The following is a 16,843-nucleotide window of genomic DNA, read 5'->3' as shown; positions in this document are numbered from 1 at the left end:
TTTGTTGTCTTTCTGTCACAGACTAGACATAAAATATTTCAAATTGAAGGGAATCAAAACCATAAAGTCCTACTCCTCTTGAAGGACGCCTGTCAGATTTACATCCCTCTGTTTTAATTTCTGACTTTCCCGAATTTTCCTTAGTATCCCATCTGACAAGGTCCTTGATTAGATAACCTTTCCAAAGTGGTAACATTCCACACCCTCTTATTAATTAATGGGACCAGCCACCCCTGGCTATCATTACTACCTCTCTCACCATCTCTCTAGTGGGTTTGTGTCATTGTTCATGTTGTCCCGCTTTTCCTACTAGTCCCTTCTGCACCTGAAATGTTCCTGACCAGAAACACTTAAAGGAGCAGCAGTTCTCTCTTCGCTCTCCTTCCTTCCCAACATTTCTTTTCCTTGAAATCTGCTATAAATGTTCCTGTTCCTTTACCTGTCTATAAAGCAGCAACCGGACAAGCTGGCATTGGAAACAAAATAGATGAATGTTTCTATCTTGATACAGACAAAATAACCCTCCAGTTGCTGAGGTAATGGTCATAGAGAACAAGCAGACAGCTTTCATTAGCAGCCAGATCTCACATATCTCAATACAAGCTTCCAGCAATGCTCAGCCCTCTCGCCCACTAAACTCTTTGGTGGATGTGCCTCAAGCTTTATTTAGGGAGGAGTAATGGGGGGTTTACATGCAGCAAATGGCGGCTAACTCCTATTTAAGAAAAAGCTTCAGTACACTGTCAACTTGTCTATGTATTACTGAATGTCATTGCATAGAGAAAGGCTTCAACGTGTGTCTTCCTGCTGCTGCTGCTTGGGATTGGCCTGGTGTGGTTTCTGATGTAGCAGAACTAAAGGCAGAATTAAACACTCCACATAACACCTGGCACAAGCATAAGGAGATACGCATCTGTTTTTAAGATATGATAGCAACCCCCCAACCAACTCTTAGATGTTCTTGCTTTGTTCTGAGTATTTCTAGTTTTATTTCTGGTGCTTAAGTTATCTTAAAGGCGTCACTGAATTCCTTGTAGACAGTTGACTGACAAATGCCTTCTCTATTCAGAACAGTTCAAAGGTGGTGGTGTTCTTCAGAGATCCTCCTATCATCATGTTAACACAAGAGCATGAGAAAGCGCACAGGCTTGTTAAGCATCACTGAGGCTTCATAACATGATAGCACAATGCTTTATAAGGGATCAGTTTAAATCCTAGCACTCTTGACTTCACATTTACTGAAGCCCAGCCTATTTTGTACAACACTGAGCATATAGTGGAACTCTAGGAACCACAGCTGTGACTTAGTTAATGATCTCAATAAATCCTACTTAAGCAGAGACAGGAAGAGAATTATGCAAATGACTATTACTGTGCACCATGCACTTGATAACTGAAGACATCCCACAATAAGCTTCAGCACATAAAACCACCACTTTTTAAACCCGGATATGTTAAAAGTACATAAGCAAGGGAATGGCTTACAGAATTTTGTTTCAGAAAAGTTGCAGTTGCAGAATATTTATTAAAACCTAATATTAAAGGAAGCATACAGAAGGAATATGTACAAGGAGAGGTTAAAAACCCAAGATGACAGATTTTTCACATATAGCTGTGACGGTGATAAAGAATTACTTGTCTGAAAAGACCTTTCTAAAACATCGTGATAAAAGACTCTGCCACTCACACTTGGCAGCTAGATAAGATGTCTTCTATCAGCCTCTTGTAGACCCAGGCATCACCTTTAAGCCGTTGTCGTCGGATACCCACTGCTTCAGGCTTAGTGAGCTGACATACTTCTAACTCAAACTCCATAGTTACTTTGCCAAAATCTGACCGTGTTTGACATTTCAGGGTATAACTGTAAAGAAGGAAAGCAGAAACATTTTATATTTGTTTTGCAATGCTATTTTACATCAATAGAAGCACTTTAAATAAAATACCCCATTGCTGTTCAGAATATTGTGAAACAGTCCACAATTTAGTCATCTGAGAGCTTTGTAAATACTGTGGTTTCAGGGCACCATATTTATTATTATGCCCTAGAACCAATATGCAGCACCAATGTCCTACAATGCCACAAGAGCCCCTGCTAGCCAAAGGCCCTTCTCCTCAGAGCTGGAACAATGGAAAGTTCCCATGTTTTTTCTAAACAAGAACACTCTCCTCTCTGTTGGCTGCAGCTCAGCCACTGTGAAAATAGGAAAAACTGAATACAGATCTTGAATTATTACAATGGAAGCAGGTGCTGCTGTGCAATCCAGTATCCTTTCATATTATGAGTTTGGAAATACATCAGAGGTTGATGTATACTCTGATGTTCTAGCACTACCCAACACTGAAATACTCAAGAATTTGAGAAAATGCATATTGAAAAGCAAGCATAATGGTTATTTCATGCATTGGGAACTGAGGAAATAGTCTTTCAGTTTGATCAAAAGTAAGAACCAATTGAACCAATCAGTAGCTTAGCATAGCTAGTAAACAGTACAAATTCAAATAATCCACAAAAAGCTGTGTGGCTTCTGCACACCTTTTAAAACAGACTGACCTCTTGCCTAAAAGGCTAATGTCTTTTATCTGCCAAGAATGAGAGTTAAAAGGTATCTACACTATTTTCCAAAATTGTCCCATGTGTTTATGTGACTGTACCTAAAAGAACTTTTGGTATTTAAAATTTCACATGAGCTGTTGATGTGATTTTTTCATAAATGTTACCCTGCTACTATTGGTTTATATCTGTTGGTGAAAGAGCTCTGCTATAACACACTAAACATAGTTTTGCACTGTTTGGGCATGTTTTATTGCATACATTTGTTTAGTGCTTTGTACACTTTCTATAAAGATTATTTTACAATAGCGTCAAGAAACCAAGTTTTAATACTTTGCTTTTTAAGGACTGGACTAGCAACCATTTAGGCAAATACACGTTGAACTAATCATATTTTACACTTACCCCTTCTGAACATATTCCACATGCTTCTTTGAAAGAACAATGATTATTTCATTCAACAGTTCATCTGGATTCAGCAGATGAGTGGTAGTAATGTTACAGTGTGCCTAAAAGTAACATTGAAAGTAACATCGCCTTGTTAAAACAAGGAATTAAAAAAAAAAAAATCTCTCTCCTAAAACTGAAGACATTGCAAAAAGTTTTCACTAAGTTTCAGAACAGCTAACCATGGTGACAAATGCTTCAATATCCCAAAACTATCATCCTGCTGTATGGTCCAGAGCTGGGAAATGGCCAAAAGCTGAAACAGAGTGCCTCTGATGATAAGAAGCAGGACATACACCAGGCAACTTTTAACGTGTAAAGAAGTTACTTACTACTTTTCAATTTACTGTTATAGGCGGTTTTAATCACATCTAGTATTTCATTTAACGATCTTGTGCACTAAATCACCTCTTGAACAATTAGCAGATGCCCAGACATATTGGGAGGAAGAGTATGACAATGGTAACATACCAAAATGTCCTATATCTGGCTTCTGACATCACATAAGCAGCCAAGAGAAGAAAAGATTGAAAAAAAGCTTGAAAAATACACATAGATTGAGGATGCAAAGTCAGTAGAAGAGTGCTTCCTATGGTCCTTATATGGATTTAAAGGTATGCAACTCTCTGACATAATTGCTGTAACACTGTCTTGCCATACTGTAGCACAGTGTCTCTAGACATGCATAGACTATAGACATGAGAAACTGAGGCAGGAGACTAAAGGCATTTAGAGAAAGAATATCTAGCTTCCTGGATTATTTGCACAGTCTAGACTCCTGTCTGAGCGGCTGGTCAGGTTTGTAGCCCAACATCTTGTCCTGAACATGCATGATTGACAGACAGTTCTCAGTGTGTAGTAGGTATTCCAGCAGCCAGTCAGTTGAAGGGGCACATCATTGGCTTCTACACAACTGTTTATGCCTCGATAAACAACCTGCCCTCTTTCATGGTTATTATGTTTTTCAAACATGTTGCCTAAATATTCAAGTACAATTTTTTTCTTGTATAGCTTCTGAAGTATATAAGTTGCATTTGAATGATGTATACAGAATCACTAGGGTTGGAAGGGACCTCTGGAGATCATGCAATCCCCTTGTCAAGTCAGGGTCCCCTAAAGCAGGTTTCAAAGGAATGGATCCTAGTGTCTGGTAGCCAGCAAACTTCCTGTCACTCTTTATGAAGCCAGCAGATGGGTGTCTCTGTGCCCTTTAACAGAGAGTTGCCCACTGCAAGTACTCAATGTTTCTTTTTATGGTAACCTTGCCTGTGGACATCTAAAACCTTTAAAGCACCACATATGTGCTTTCACTCTGAATGTTGCCATGTGGAATGGAATTGGAGCACTGTTTTTGTGGGTCACAAGGGCTCAACGTGTCTCCTGCTCAATGGTCTCCATTGTAGGTGGATGGTTCTGAAGCCACAACTATGTCCATTTCAGCCCCCTAGTTCAGCACAGCCTGTTAACTGTCTCTTCTTATTCACCCACCTGTGCACAGGCCATTAACCTGGGCACACTTCGTGCCTTTTCTCCAGTAGAATGAGAAAAGGCTTTTAGTGAGTCATGTCTATACAAATAACATGATTAAAAATTGGCCAGTAGGGCTCCTTTCAAACCATGCTGCTTCCTTCATATTTGGTTTAGATGGGCTACAAGCAACAAGGGCCAAACACCTCCCTGGATCTGTTGCCTGAAGCCAGACTAACAGATAACTGAATGTGGTAACTGGGGCACTGTCTTGTTATCAGCAATACTGTAAGAACACTTGACTGTAGAATTCAGGCAAGACAGGTCACAGAAGCTTTCACAAAACTGTTGCTGAAGCTACTGGATGTTTTCAATCATAATTACTGTAAGATAACAATTAATACATAACTAATATAATTTCTTAATATTGTAATAATACCTCCTTTATGCAAGACCTTTGCGGCAACCATACCTTAAGTTTCCTTGGACAGTCTCTAGTGCATCGTTTCTTCTTGCTTGGTGTAAGCATTGTGATCACTTTATCTAGGCCTCTTTCAAGACTTCCAAATATTTTGGCTTTTCTCTTCTTTTGGCTGCTATCCACATCTGCAAGGTTGAGATCTAATTCCACTGACTGACACCTGTTACATGAACAAATTAATGTTATTTTTCCCTCCGTGTTGAAAAACTATTATTTCAAAGATGTCACTAAAATATCAGCAGACATGACAGAACAAAGAAAATGAAATTAAGTGCAATGTATTACAGGAGTTTCTGTTTGTAAGTCTGTTGAAGTTTAAACCCAGAGATGTATCTAGAAATTGCAGTCCTTTGGAGACCTGGAATAAGAAGGCACGTACATTATGAAAAATAGATGGTATTGAGTTGCATAATTTTAAAACTTTTTTCTACCTTCATTATTTTCTAGTGACTGTAAAAAGAGGTTTTAGAAAGGTTTTTACCAAAAGAATAGGAACAGCAGCTTGCTGTTGTAACAGGGCTTCCCAGGCAGCACATGGATTAAGGTAGACCTGCTCTTAATCAGGAATGTACACAAACAACTGGACACTTACCTTCCTTCAGGAAGAATCTCAGCTGCTGACAATTCATCTGCATTTGTTGGGTTGGCAGGTTTCCTAATTGGAGTGACTGCAGTGAACTGGCTCTCTGAAAGAAAATGTCCAAGCCAAACTAGATATGTCTTTGTGTAAAATGATTTTCTTTTCTTCACTGACGATTTCTCATAATTAACAACTTAGTTCTAACACCAGATCCCCTTTTCTATCTCAGGTCTATATTTTGGGAATTATAAAATATGTTTTTAATACTACCTCTACTCTATAAATTAAAACTGTGACTGATTTCCCCAGGGAAAATACTCTACAAGTCAAACCTTAGGAGTAACCATTGCAGTTCAATATTAGAAATTTGAGGACTTAGAATTGGTTTCTTGCTCTGCTGCTGGTCTATGAATAAATATGGAGCAATCCACTGCATTGACTAGTTGTGTTCTTCAGTGATCCGTTCGCCTTATATGAAGGGTGTAAGTTTACATAATCATGTGTAATATACAATGTACATGCCACACAAGAGTGTAAAAAGTCAGTGTATGCAGAGCATGGTTTTAAATGCGCAGGAGAAAACACCAAGTGAAACAGTCAGCAAAGAAGTTGTCACAATTAAACCCAACTTCAATGTTCAAAGTTTCAGCTCTCTATGGAATTGCACCTGGCTCCAGACAAACAACCTCAAAATTTCCAGTGAATATCATTCTTCCACTTCCACTTCTCTATTTCCTGAATCAAAGATCTTTCAACACAGTGAAGAATTAACTTTCTTTAATCCTCAGAAACGTCAATAAATAAATGAGCTAGAAGTGTTTCTACATTTCCCATTTTGGATAGTATCTTTTTTATTTTTAGACATACACAGATGTCAGACTTATAAGTTATGTACAATCTTAAGGCAAACTCATAAACTAGTTTTTGTATTGCTGTTCTTTATAAATGATCTCATTAAATAGCAGTATGTTCAAAATCCCTTATTCCTCAGATCAGCCTGCAAAGACTTACTGTTCCTGAACCAATGCTCCTTAGCACCTGAAATGCGTCTCCTTTGGCATTTGAAGGTGAGAGCTAGCATTTACAGTATCAACACCAAAACTATAATGGTAATCATTGAATGAAATGGTAATGAACATATGGGATATGTAGATGACTAGACAGACTGATGACAGAAAGTTCTGGTAACTCAGAAAAGCTGACAAAATTTATACAGATTTCTGTGGTCTATTGCATAGCTGCAACACCTGCATCTTGTTCACAGAAGCATTTTCACTGCTATACTGGACTCCCCCTGTGAAAATGCAGATATGCAACCATAAGAAATCCAAAAGCTAGATTTCTCTTAGAACAAGCAATGAAAGCAGTATGCTTTAATTTTTAAAAGTACGCTTTTATTTTCACTCAAGATAATCACAAAGGAAAAACAGTGTTGAGGAAACTGCAATCTCAACCTTCATGGAAAAGTTGAACCAGGTGCAAACTTTAACAACAATGGAGTGCTTGGCTCCTTGTTAGGGTATACCAAAAGGGGCTCACACTTGATAATTGTGAGCAGCAATGCAACATGCCCTGATGGATGGTTAAGACTCTTGCAGCACCCTACCAGATGTACTAGAACAAACTGGGTGTTGCATAAGTGTTTCATAGATGTATTGGATGAAGAAATATTGTGCTTATATTTGAGTTTCACTGATTCCCAAGCAACATACATATTCTAAGCTTTCATTAGTTACGTTCTACATACCTTTGAAAGCAGGTGCCTGAAGGGGAACGGCTTGTACCTGTGTCTCAATCTGACTCTTTGCAAGAGGAGTCTTAGGAGCAGGAAGCGCAAAGGGCGTTTCATTTCTTAAAGCTGACACTGTCTCAACATTCTCTTTGTTTTTATGCTTCTTTGATGCCACTTTTCTGTTCACTGGAGTTGACAGTGTGAATTCCGTATCCTCCAGTTGGGCATCAGGCCTTGAATGCTACAAGAGATGTAACAAAAAGAAAAAAGCCATCCTTTGTTGTATTCTGATCACATTCAGGAACTTTACAGACACGGAAATCCTGAAGCAGGGTAAAAATATCATACAATGCTTGACTATAGAGCAATGCTTAAAAACTCTTCAATACTTCTGATTCCCTCTACAACTTGCTTATAAGGTTTGCAAGTAATTTGCCGCTTCTTTACCAGCTCTTCTAAATTCTTTAGCTTGCACATTTAAGGCTATTCCTCACCAGCTCACCTAAGCACAGCTAGGAATTTCCATTTGGTTTAATTGTAAAATTTTCATTGCTTCATTTGATTTTCCTGTCCAATATAAAGAGGCTGCACTTCTTCAGAGACTTGTCCAACTCTAGCATAGGTCTGAGACCTTGTTTGTTGCACATTATTTTTCCCATTTGGTTTTAAAATCCTTATTTACTCATTTTCTAGATGATCAAAGCTCAAGTTTTAGTCAAATTACCTACAGCTAGAGGAAGGCAAAATGTATGTTCACCTATATATTTAAAAAACTTCTTTAGTCCATTTGTAACTCCACTAGGCTAGGGTCTACCAAATATTTCCATATCCACTAATTTTTATTTAGAATGAAAATAAGATATTTTGGATTAAGAACACTGTATCAAACACCTGCTTCAATCCATGAGTATTTATACCAAATTTTTCTAATGGAGATTCTTTAAACAGTGAAGCTGTGTCCGTAAATTCCATTAATACAAATGCCCATGGCACTTCACTGCACTCTGGCATATTTTCACACATCACAGTTTTTTCATACTGAAAAGAAATATTCAGTTGAGATTCCACTGTACACTTAAAAGTAAGATTTCATCAGAAAAGAGTACCATTAAAGTCTAAATCAGTTCCTAATAATGAAAGTTCCCATGATGGCAACCTAGGTTTTATAATATGACTTTAATGTTGTTGTAGATTTGTCATTTGTATCAAAAACAGATGTGAAACTATTCTCAAAGCATCATTGCCAAATCATCTTTCTTGACTGGTGTCATGAAGAGAAGCAACTCACAGAAATAGCCATCTTTGAGTTCAAGGCTTGGGTCACAACCTCTTTTTATCAGAAGTCCTAGTAATAATTTGGAAAGAGTCCAAGAGAAGAATGGAGTAATGTTTAAAAGGGGCTGGATAAAGGTAAACACATATATCCAAAACATATGACTACTGAATCCACAATACTAATTGGAACTAGCATTTGAAACCCCTCATCTGATGGCTAGCTCTGCCCTCCCCAAAAGCTGTCAGTTATTAAATCAAGGGATTCGTAACTTCAGCCAAGGTTGCTAACCTTCATGGTTCACATCACATACAAGCAGGTATACATCAAAGCATCCTTACTCTCTAACATAGTTTTGTTACTTACAGGAAGCTCTTCCCAAGGACTTGCTTCATACCATTACAGTGAAACTATACACAGTCATTTCAAATTGTCAGTCTTTGGCTGAAATGGACACCATTATAAAAAAGCTGGAATGGATGACATTTTAGTAACCTATGTTCTGCTGGTAGGAAAGTTTCTGTGGCCCCATGATCAAGGATATCACAATGAGCAGATCTCTCATTACTACTGGAATAGAGAGCTGTCTGATAAACTCTAGAGCTTATATGATGCCTTACTGAAAAGCCCTGACCAGAGGTTTGCTAACTACAAGAAGCTGATACTGAGTTGAAAGCACATTCCGTTAAACATGAATGCATGATTAGGATACCTCAGCTGCTGTGTTCTAGATGTAATTCATGGCACAGTGACTATTTTGCAATATTCTTTTGCATTAAACTGCTTGAAGTCAAGCAGTATTACATACAAGCTTGTGCCACCAAATTCAGAAATGGCTAAGTAAAAGGTTCTGTTTGCTTGGTTGTCTTCACATTAGATCAGGTCCAGCTAGAGAGTTTTGCTAGCTGGGTGTTTTAGCAAATTCAGTTGATGTTCACCTGGGAGCTATGCGTAGGCAAGTTAAATGTGTTCTGAGCACTGCAGGAGGACTAACGGATTGCTGCATTGTGTAGACATGAATTTCACCATCATCTGGGAAGGCATAATGCAGATGTTAATTATTAGCGTTTGCCAATTTACCTTGGACATTACTAGAGATGAAGTAGCTTCACAGTTCAGCACAACTGAACCTAGCACACCACCACCTTAATCATCAGAGTGTAGAAGGCTAACCCACCATGACCATGGAAATCACATTATGTATATTCAGGAAAACTTGCAATTCATGATCTATTATGCAGCTCTAGTAGTCCTAGAATTCTCATAGCAAAAAAGCTGTATGGGTGAACTGAAATGATTTACACGCAACTGAATCAGATACACAAAGTGTTTATTCTGAGTGCTTGCTGCTAACACAGAAAGCATACTCAGACCATTTCACAGATGTTGTATCTCAAGGGGAAACAGCTTATACAAGTCTGCAACTCCACTGAATGCTTTGGAATTTGTTGAATAGACTAGTATGGCTGATGTCACATATATTTGTGTATTATATACAACATTACAAGGAATTTAGCAACTCTAGCCACCTTCTGAAAGGCCCTATCACTACCAAACTACAGGAATAGAAATTTCCCTAAGATACAAAACTACTTCAGAATCCCAATAATCAGAAAAACAGCAGCAACACATTTACTTTACTCAAAGTAAACAGCTTCCTGTATAGGATTATGTTCTCAAGTGAAACAGATGAGAAAGGGATGACTCCCTCTGATTTGATCACCAGCTCCCACAGTGCCTATGTCATCTCAGAGAACACTGCCCAGGTGACATATCATGAGGTAGCAAAAGATTTTCCTTACCAAATGCAACCCTCAAGGCAGAAAAAAACAAAGACAAACAGAGTGCAGTTAGTCATCACAGAACAAGATGTGGAATCATCGAGGCCACAAAAGAGGGGACTTGAGCTCATTAGCAAAGAGGGATTCTGTGTGATACTTGATGCATCAAATCCTCACAGATGACTATTATAGTAAAGCCAATCCAGAGAAGCAGCCTAGCTTGCTAAATCATGTTAATGAGACTGAACTCTTTAATGCCCAAGACTTTGGCTGACTGTGTAGTTCACAGAATATTTTGAAATGGAAGCGACCCTCAAAGATCACCAAGTCCAACTCAAGTGAATGGGCTGTTGTCCTAGGTTACAATATACAGATGTATTCTATTCCCATCCTCAAGAGCTGTTGAAACCAGGAGGGGCATTGTTTTTTCCTTATCTCCTGTTAATGGGCCCAACAACACCTTTCCACATGAGTCAGAGACAACTCTCTCCAGGAGCCATTTTCTGTTGAATGGACCCACCGCATGACTAATAGAATGATGATAACACTTTGTGAGATGCTCCGCGCAGGGAGCATCATTATATCCCCTTCTGGATATAATCTGGGGTTTTGGGACACAACAAGCAGTCCTTCCACTGGATTCCCAGAAGAAAGGCTGCCTTTTCCACTGGATCTTCCGAAGAGGACTACACCCTTCTTCAGGATCACTGCTCCAACAGAACCACATCTGGCACTCTAGAAGGACTGCAGGCACCAATCCAACTGGACTGCTACCAACAAACACCCTGACCAACAGGGTGTCAGGTTGTATTCTGACTCTGTCAGTGGTTTTTCTTTTGTATTATTGCATGCATTATGGTTTGTTTGATTTTTTCCCCCCTTTTCCTAATAAATTGTATTTCTGACTTGGAGTATCTCACTGATTCTGCTTTCAAACCAGAATAGCTGTACAAGGATCAAAACCACTGTGGTGTTATTACCACCATGCTCTAACCAGTTGAGCTATACTCAGACTTATGCTCTCTTCCTGATGTTTAGAGCACCAGAATGTCTCCCCAGGCAGAGCTTTGTCAATGCAGACCTGGATTTTAAGCAAGATGCTGTCCTGCTGAACTCAAGTTTACCTCAAGGACTGTCGACATCACGGTACTGGCATGCTCTGTTCGACATGGAAACCTTAAACGAACACGCTTGCCACGAGTCTTCTTGGATAGAAGTAAGAGGTATGTTGCTGACATGTGGTCATATTTCCACTGTGGGGTCATGGAGAAAGAAAAAGAAAGAAAAAGTATTTTAATCTCATTGGAAACATTGCAAGTCAAATACTCAGCCTTCTGAGTATTTCTATGTATCTACAAGTTTTTCTACCTGATATGCAACCCTTAATTACACATAACTGTAATTTCAGACTTTAAGTGACTTGCATTACATGCCTGAAATCAAGAAAAAGGCACTATGTTGGTTGTTCTTTGCAAGTTAGTTTGTAGTTCAGGCAGTAGCATGGAAATGCTGGAGTGAAGATCTATCTACTGAAGGAAATGCAAACCTAGTAATTCGGTTTATGCAATACTTCAACAACAGTATGAATTTTTGGAAGTAACTCCAAACGCCCCTTCTTTCCTAACTGCCAACTTTTTGCATGATTTTCAGCAACTCTGTGTGTGTGAGGAACACAGACACCACTTTTGGCGGGTTTGCAGTATAGTGTAGTTAGTTTGAATAACTTATAAGGGATTAGAAGTCTTCCAGGAAAGGACTATGCAAATATCACAAACTTATTTGGAACTTATTTCCCCTCTCTAAACAGGTTATTCTGATTATTTGCTCTAACTAAGGAACAAAGAGAATTAACTCCACAAGCCTGTTATAAGTATCACACACATTTTAAAAGTCTGTTTCTGCTACAGTTATGTGGAAAATCCAAGTGTTTTCAAAAAGCCAAAACTATTGTCACTGCTAAGAAGTACAAAGAAGCAGAAAATTCAGTTGTAATACAGAATTTTCAGATTCAGGTAAAAGCTGGAGTTTACATTATGCTTTAAGTCTTTTTAACAGCCTGCAATGTTACTGCTAACATTTGCACAATTTTTCCAGAAGTATTCAGTTAAACATTTGTCATTTGTGATCAAAAATGACTAAACATACTCACTATTTTTAAAAATCTAGCTAGTGACTAGCAACTCAAAAAGCCCCTGTATTTTGTAGACTGCCTGGATGTTGTTGATTTTTTTTCCTACTTTTTAATGAACAATTTCAAAGCAAAGAGTTAACCCAGCAAATGGTATCTGTTGTTAAACTATAAATTTCTACAAGTCTCTTCTGACTTTCAGAGATTCAGAAGGATTTTACCCTAGTGGTAAGATTTAGGAAATATGAAGATCACAATTAAAGGAGTACAAGAAACAAATAAAATTGAACTTCTGAACCAGTAGCTTGTAGTTACAAGCTACAGCCAGATTCTAAAGTTCTGCAGAGCCTCCTTAAATCTGAAATATATGTAAAATGTCATACTTTGGAATATGTAAGGATTGGTCTGATAACAGAGTACATTTATTTACTCTATTACTGCACTTAATTACTGTAAATTACTGACATAAACTTCTTACCTCTTTTATTAATTGCAATATAGTCTCCCTGCTCTGCTCATGAAAGACAGAAAGCTCTGTTACACAGTCCTCATCAAGATCTCCCAGCTGCAACAACAATGGATATTGAAATGTGAGGTTTTCAATTTACCCCATAATCCATACCTGACAGTGACACTATTGTGAAACCCAGTGGGCTGAGTCAATAGTCAATAGATGATTTTACACCTTGTATTCCAAATGTTTAGCATCACAGCTAAACATTGTAGGAAACAGACTGAAAAAGTCATACAACTTCAACAACATCACAGCCTTAATCCTCACAGGTGATAGTTTATAAATTCAAATAAGCCACCCAAAAGCCAGTAAGATTTTTACTAGAATGGAAGGTATGCTTTCATCTGCCTATAATTATCCAAAGCTACAAGCTATGACCATCTCTACCACAGCCAGGTTGCACTGACGGTGTGAGCACAGTCAAACTGTCTTTATCTAGGGTAACAGTGGCATCTGGTGGCAATGGGAAACATTGGCTGTCAACATGCAGGAACTTCGCAGCACCTTCTGCTGACAGCCAGATTATTTTCGCTTTTTCCCTCTCCATACTGTCTTCATCTCTCACATAAGTAAAACAAGTGACAGAGAGACAGGACGAATATTCTTTCAATGAAGTTTTACTTTTCCAATTAAAAATTGGAAAATTTTTAATTTCATTTAATTTCATTGGAATTTTGGAAAATTCCAATTTTCATTCAGGACTACATACAAGATAAACCATAACCACATCCAGCATGACCTTCAACATATTTGTGTTTTACACATTAAAGAAAGTACTGATGAATCAGCCTAGGGAAGGAGTTGGTCATTCATATGTGGAGGTACTTCATTTTTTGATGAGAATTCAGTTATTCTGCATATTCAGCTGCAGAATATAAGGAAAACACATTTGAAATTTTTTCTCAAGACAAATCAAGACGAAGTAATAATATTTTGACAGCTAAAAGAATCGGAAAAGAACCACAATCATCTCAAAGTTCATCTTGTAACAAACAATTTTAAACCATGCACCATGCACGAGGATGTTAGTAAGCCAGCAAATATTACATTAAATGCTTTAGTATCTATCTGACTAAAGTACTTACTGGGTATTTACTTTGCCACTGAACAGTATCAGAAAAGCCTTGCATGAGCCAAGGGTGACTTAATAGATGTTGGACTGTAATCCGCTTCTTTGGGTTGACCTGGTATGCCATAAAAATCAAAGTGATATTTCAATTGTGGACAAAAAGAGAAGAAACGATCTTCCACACAGAATGTTAGGGTGGTTAGGGACAAAACCAGAGACCAATACTTTTTCAGAGCTTCACAAAAGGAAGATCTTAGCTGTGAAGAGCAGTTATGGAACCTACAGCTACAATAGATCTCGGGGATATGCAGCGTTGGCTATATTCCTCAGGTGTAGCCCAAACATATGTTTGGGCTACAAAACAACTCTTGCTTTTATAGCACATGATGAAGAACCAAATGCATGCTGTTTGAAGACTTTGTTAAATCATGTAAACTTTGTTAATTATTTTTGAAATCAAACATTTGTCCCAAAGATTTTTTTGCTGAAGGCAATGGTAATATTTTCTTCAAAAAATTGTAAGAATTTAACTTCTTATTTAAACACATAATGTTTTTAAAATATTTCATTGATGTAATATTTTGAACCAACTAAACAGTACTTTATGCACTTATTGAACAGAAACAATAATCTTTACCTGCAGCATTTGGTCAAGGAGCAGTGTACTGCTAGGAGAGAGCCAGTTTGGAGTACTGTATTTTCCTCTCTGCAAAAAAAGAAGAGGATTTAGAACTAACTGAGCCTCAAAAGGAGCTACTAAATTATTTGGACAATAGTGATATCTGTACTTTGTAAAAAAAGAACAGCAGGAAGATGTGAATTTAGTTTAAAGAATTACTTGCATAAATGTCATGGTAGTACTAGAACCCAGCAGCATTAGTACGGAAAATGCCATGTTTGAATCACCAGCTGCAGTTTTTGTCCACTCTGCTTGTGCCCATTTCTACCCACTTTTGCAGCTAACCTGCTCCTTTCTCCATTGCCTTGGTTCATCCTATCAGCCTAGTACTGAAGTTCTAGAAGTACAAACATACTGGATTATATTAGCACTTCGCAATGTGAAGATTCCCTAAAATCACTACTTTTCAGACAGTGAAATTACACTATCCTCAGTATTAGGATATTCTTTTTTGAATAGGTTACATCTAATGCTAAACTTTCAATCTCATATAGCAGACAGGAGAAAGGTTACAGATCTAGCAAGTGAGATTTTTTTCAAGATACAAAAAAAAATAAGTTATTATTTACAGTTGTTTTTCTTTAATTTTTGTTTAGAAGAATATTGGAAAAACAAAACAACTCCCAGATGTGAGGTCTAACAGTAGCTAGAAACCAAACCAAAGTCACCACTAAGAATCATTTATTTCTGAATGAAAACTGAGAGAAAAATAAAAATCAGTACAAAAATAAAAAAATAAAAATCAGTACATTGTCAAGTAACATAACTATCATTTCGTAATGGAAGTTTTCTTTCTACAGACAAATGCCTTAATAACAAATCAGTTGGTATTATATGCAGCCACATTTCTAAGTACAGTATGTATTGCGTTGACATTACAGATTAAAGACTTTAAGTTACATCTTTACAGACACTACAAGTAAGTTATTAATGAATTGTTCTATAGGTTGTTTTTCAACACAGCTTTACTATGAAACTAAGTAACACAGGTAATCTACATTTTGGCTTTAGTATAATGCCACAGAACATAACAAAGAGCAATTCCCATCTCGTACTGTGGGCAATACTGAATGGTAAATAGGTTATGATATCTGCCAGGCACACAAGGTCATACCAGAAGTAATTCTTTTTTTACAGTAGTTATACCACAGCTTAATTTTTCAGTCAAAAAGTCAAGCCACTGATTCACAAATGAAGAGAACAGTCCAGGGAATTAACACTGCATGTAAGGCATATGATTTTAATTAAATTCAAGCAGCAGATTTGACTTGGAGCAACAGGTTTGAGATGAAATTACAATAAATTTCAGGATTTAAAATGTGTGAAACTAATTCCATAATATTGGTTGTCCTCATTTGAAATAATTTTCAATTTACAACCACATAAAATTAAAACAAATTCAGAGTGGAAATAGCAAGTATGCATCTTAACACCTGCGACATGACTAGTTTTTGACTGCTCCCAGACTAAGCTTTAAAACTTCATTTGTAGTTTCAGCTCACTTCAACACATTCCAGTGGCAGACACTGAGCTGCTCAAAACAACTCAGTTCATAGTTCCTGTCCAGGCTGGATAATGGTAACTACACAGAATAATTTTTGATACTCTTAATTAAGATCTCCATTTCACATCTGAGTTCTCAGCTCAGTGGGTGCCTTAAGCAGCTGTATCATTTACCAGGTTCTGCATCTTGGTGTAATGAGCATCAAAAAGGGTTTCGTCATCCTATGACAGCATGCTTACAAGTAGACATGTTCTCAATGTGCTCTGACCTGGGTAGACAACACAGTTCACACCACAAATAGAGAGGGAAAAGCAGCTCAACAACCATGTTGTTTACACTTCATAGGAACTTCACTGAGAAACTAAGTGCTTGCTAGCATTATTTGGACAAGACTCCTGATCTCCTAATCACATGGTTTAGTTTAGGTAGTCCCGCAAAGAACAGGGAGTTGCTGTCTTCCAAATCAAGATATTCTACAACTATATGAGTTGGGAAGTCGTGTAATTTTACTGGCATCTCAGCTGAACATTAGCACCTTTACACAATCTCTTTGGATTAGGTAGTCTTGGCTTGTTTTTTCCTTTTTCTTTATTTTTTAAAGTTCTTTTCAATAACTCAAACTAAGCTTCCTAGTCAA

At 37.6% G+C, this 16,843-nt stretch overlaps 1 protein-coding gene across 1 annotated transcript in view; it reads right to left on the bottom strand.

Moving 5' to 3' along the window:
- Window positions 1-811: 811 nt before the first annotated feature.
- MELK (maternal embryonic leucine zipper kinase) overlaps window positions 812-16,843 on the bottom strand; it is a 23,504-nt gene continuing 7,472 nt past the window's right edge. Inside the window, exons 9-17 of the mRNA XM_039708443.1 lie at window positions 14,661-14,729; window positions 14,040-14,138; window positions 12,919-13,005; window positions 11,437-11,565; window positions 7,274-7,499; window positions 5,539-5,632; window positions 4,938-5,106; window positions 2,957-3,060; window positions 812-1,861 (exon numbers count right to left, since the gene is read on the bottom strand). Coding sequence (XP_039564377.1) covers window positions 1,684-1,861; window positions 2,957-3,060; window positions 4,938-5,106; window positions 5,539-5,632; window positions 7,274-7,499; window positions 11,437-11,565; window positions 12,919-13,005; window positions 14,040-14,138; window positions 14,661-14,729 — 1,155 coding nt within the window. The 3' untranslated portion in view covers window positions 812-1,683. The remainder of the gene's footprint in view (window positions 1,862-2,956; window positions 3,061-4,937; window positions 5,107-5,538; window positions 5,633-7,273; window positions 7,500-11,436; window positions 11,566-12,918; window positions 13,006-14,039; window positions 14,139-14,660; window positions 14,730-16,843) is intronic.

Source organism: Passer montanus, unplaced genomic scaffold (genome assembly GCF_014805655.1).
Source record: "Passer montanus isolate IOZ18808 unplaced genomic scaffold, ASM1480565v1 scaffold201, whole genome shotgun sequence".
NCBI classification, from domain to species: domain Eukaryota; kingdom Metazoa; phylum Chordata; class Aves; order Passeriformes; family Passeridae; genus Passer; species Passer montanus.
This window is presented reverse-complemented; position numbering and strand designations above follow the sequence as displayed.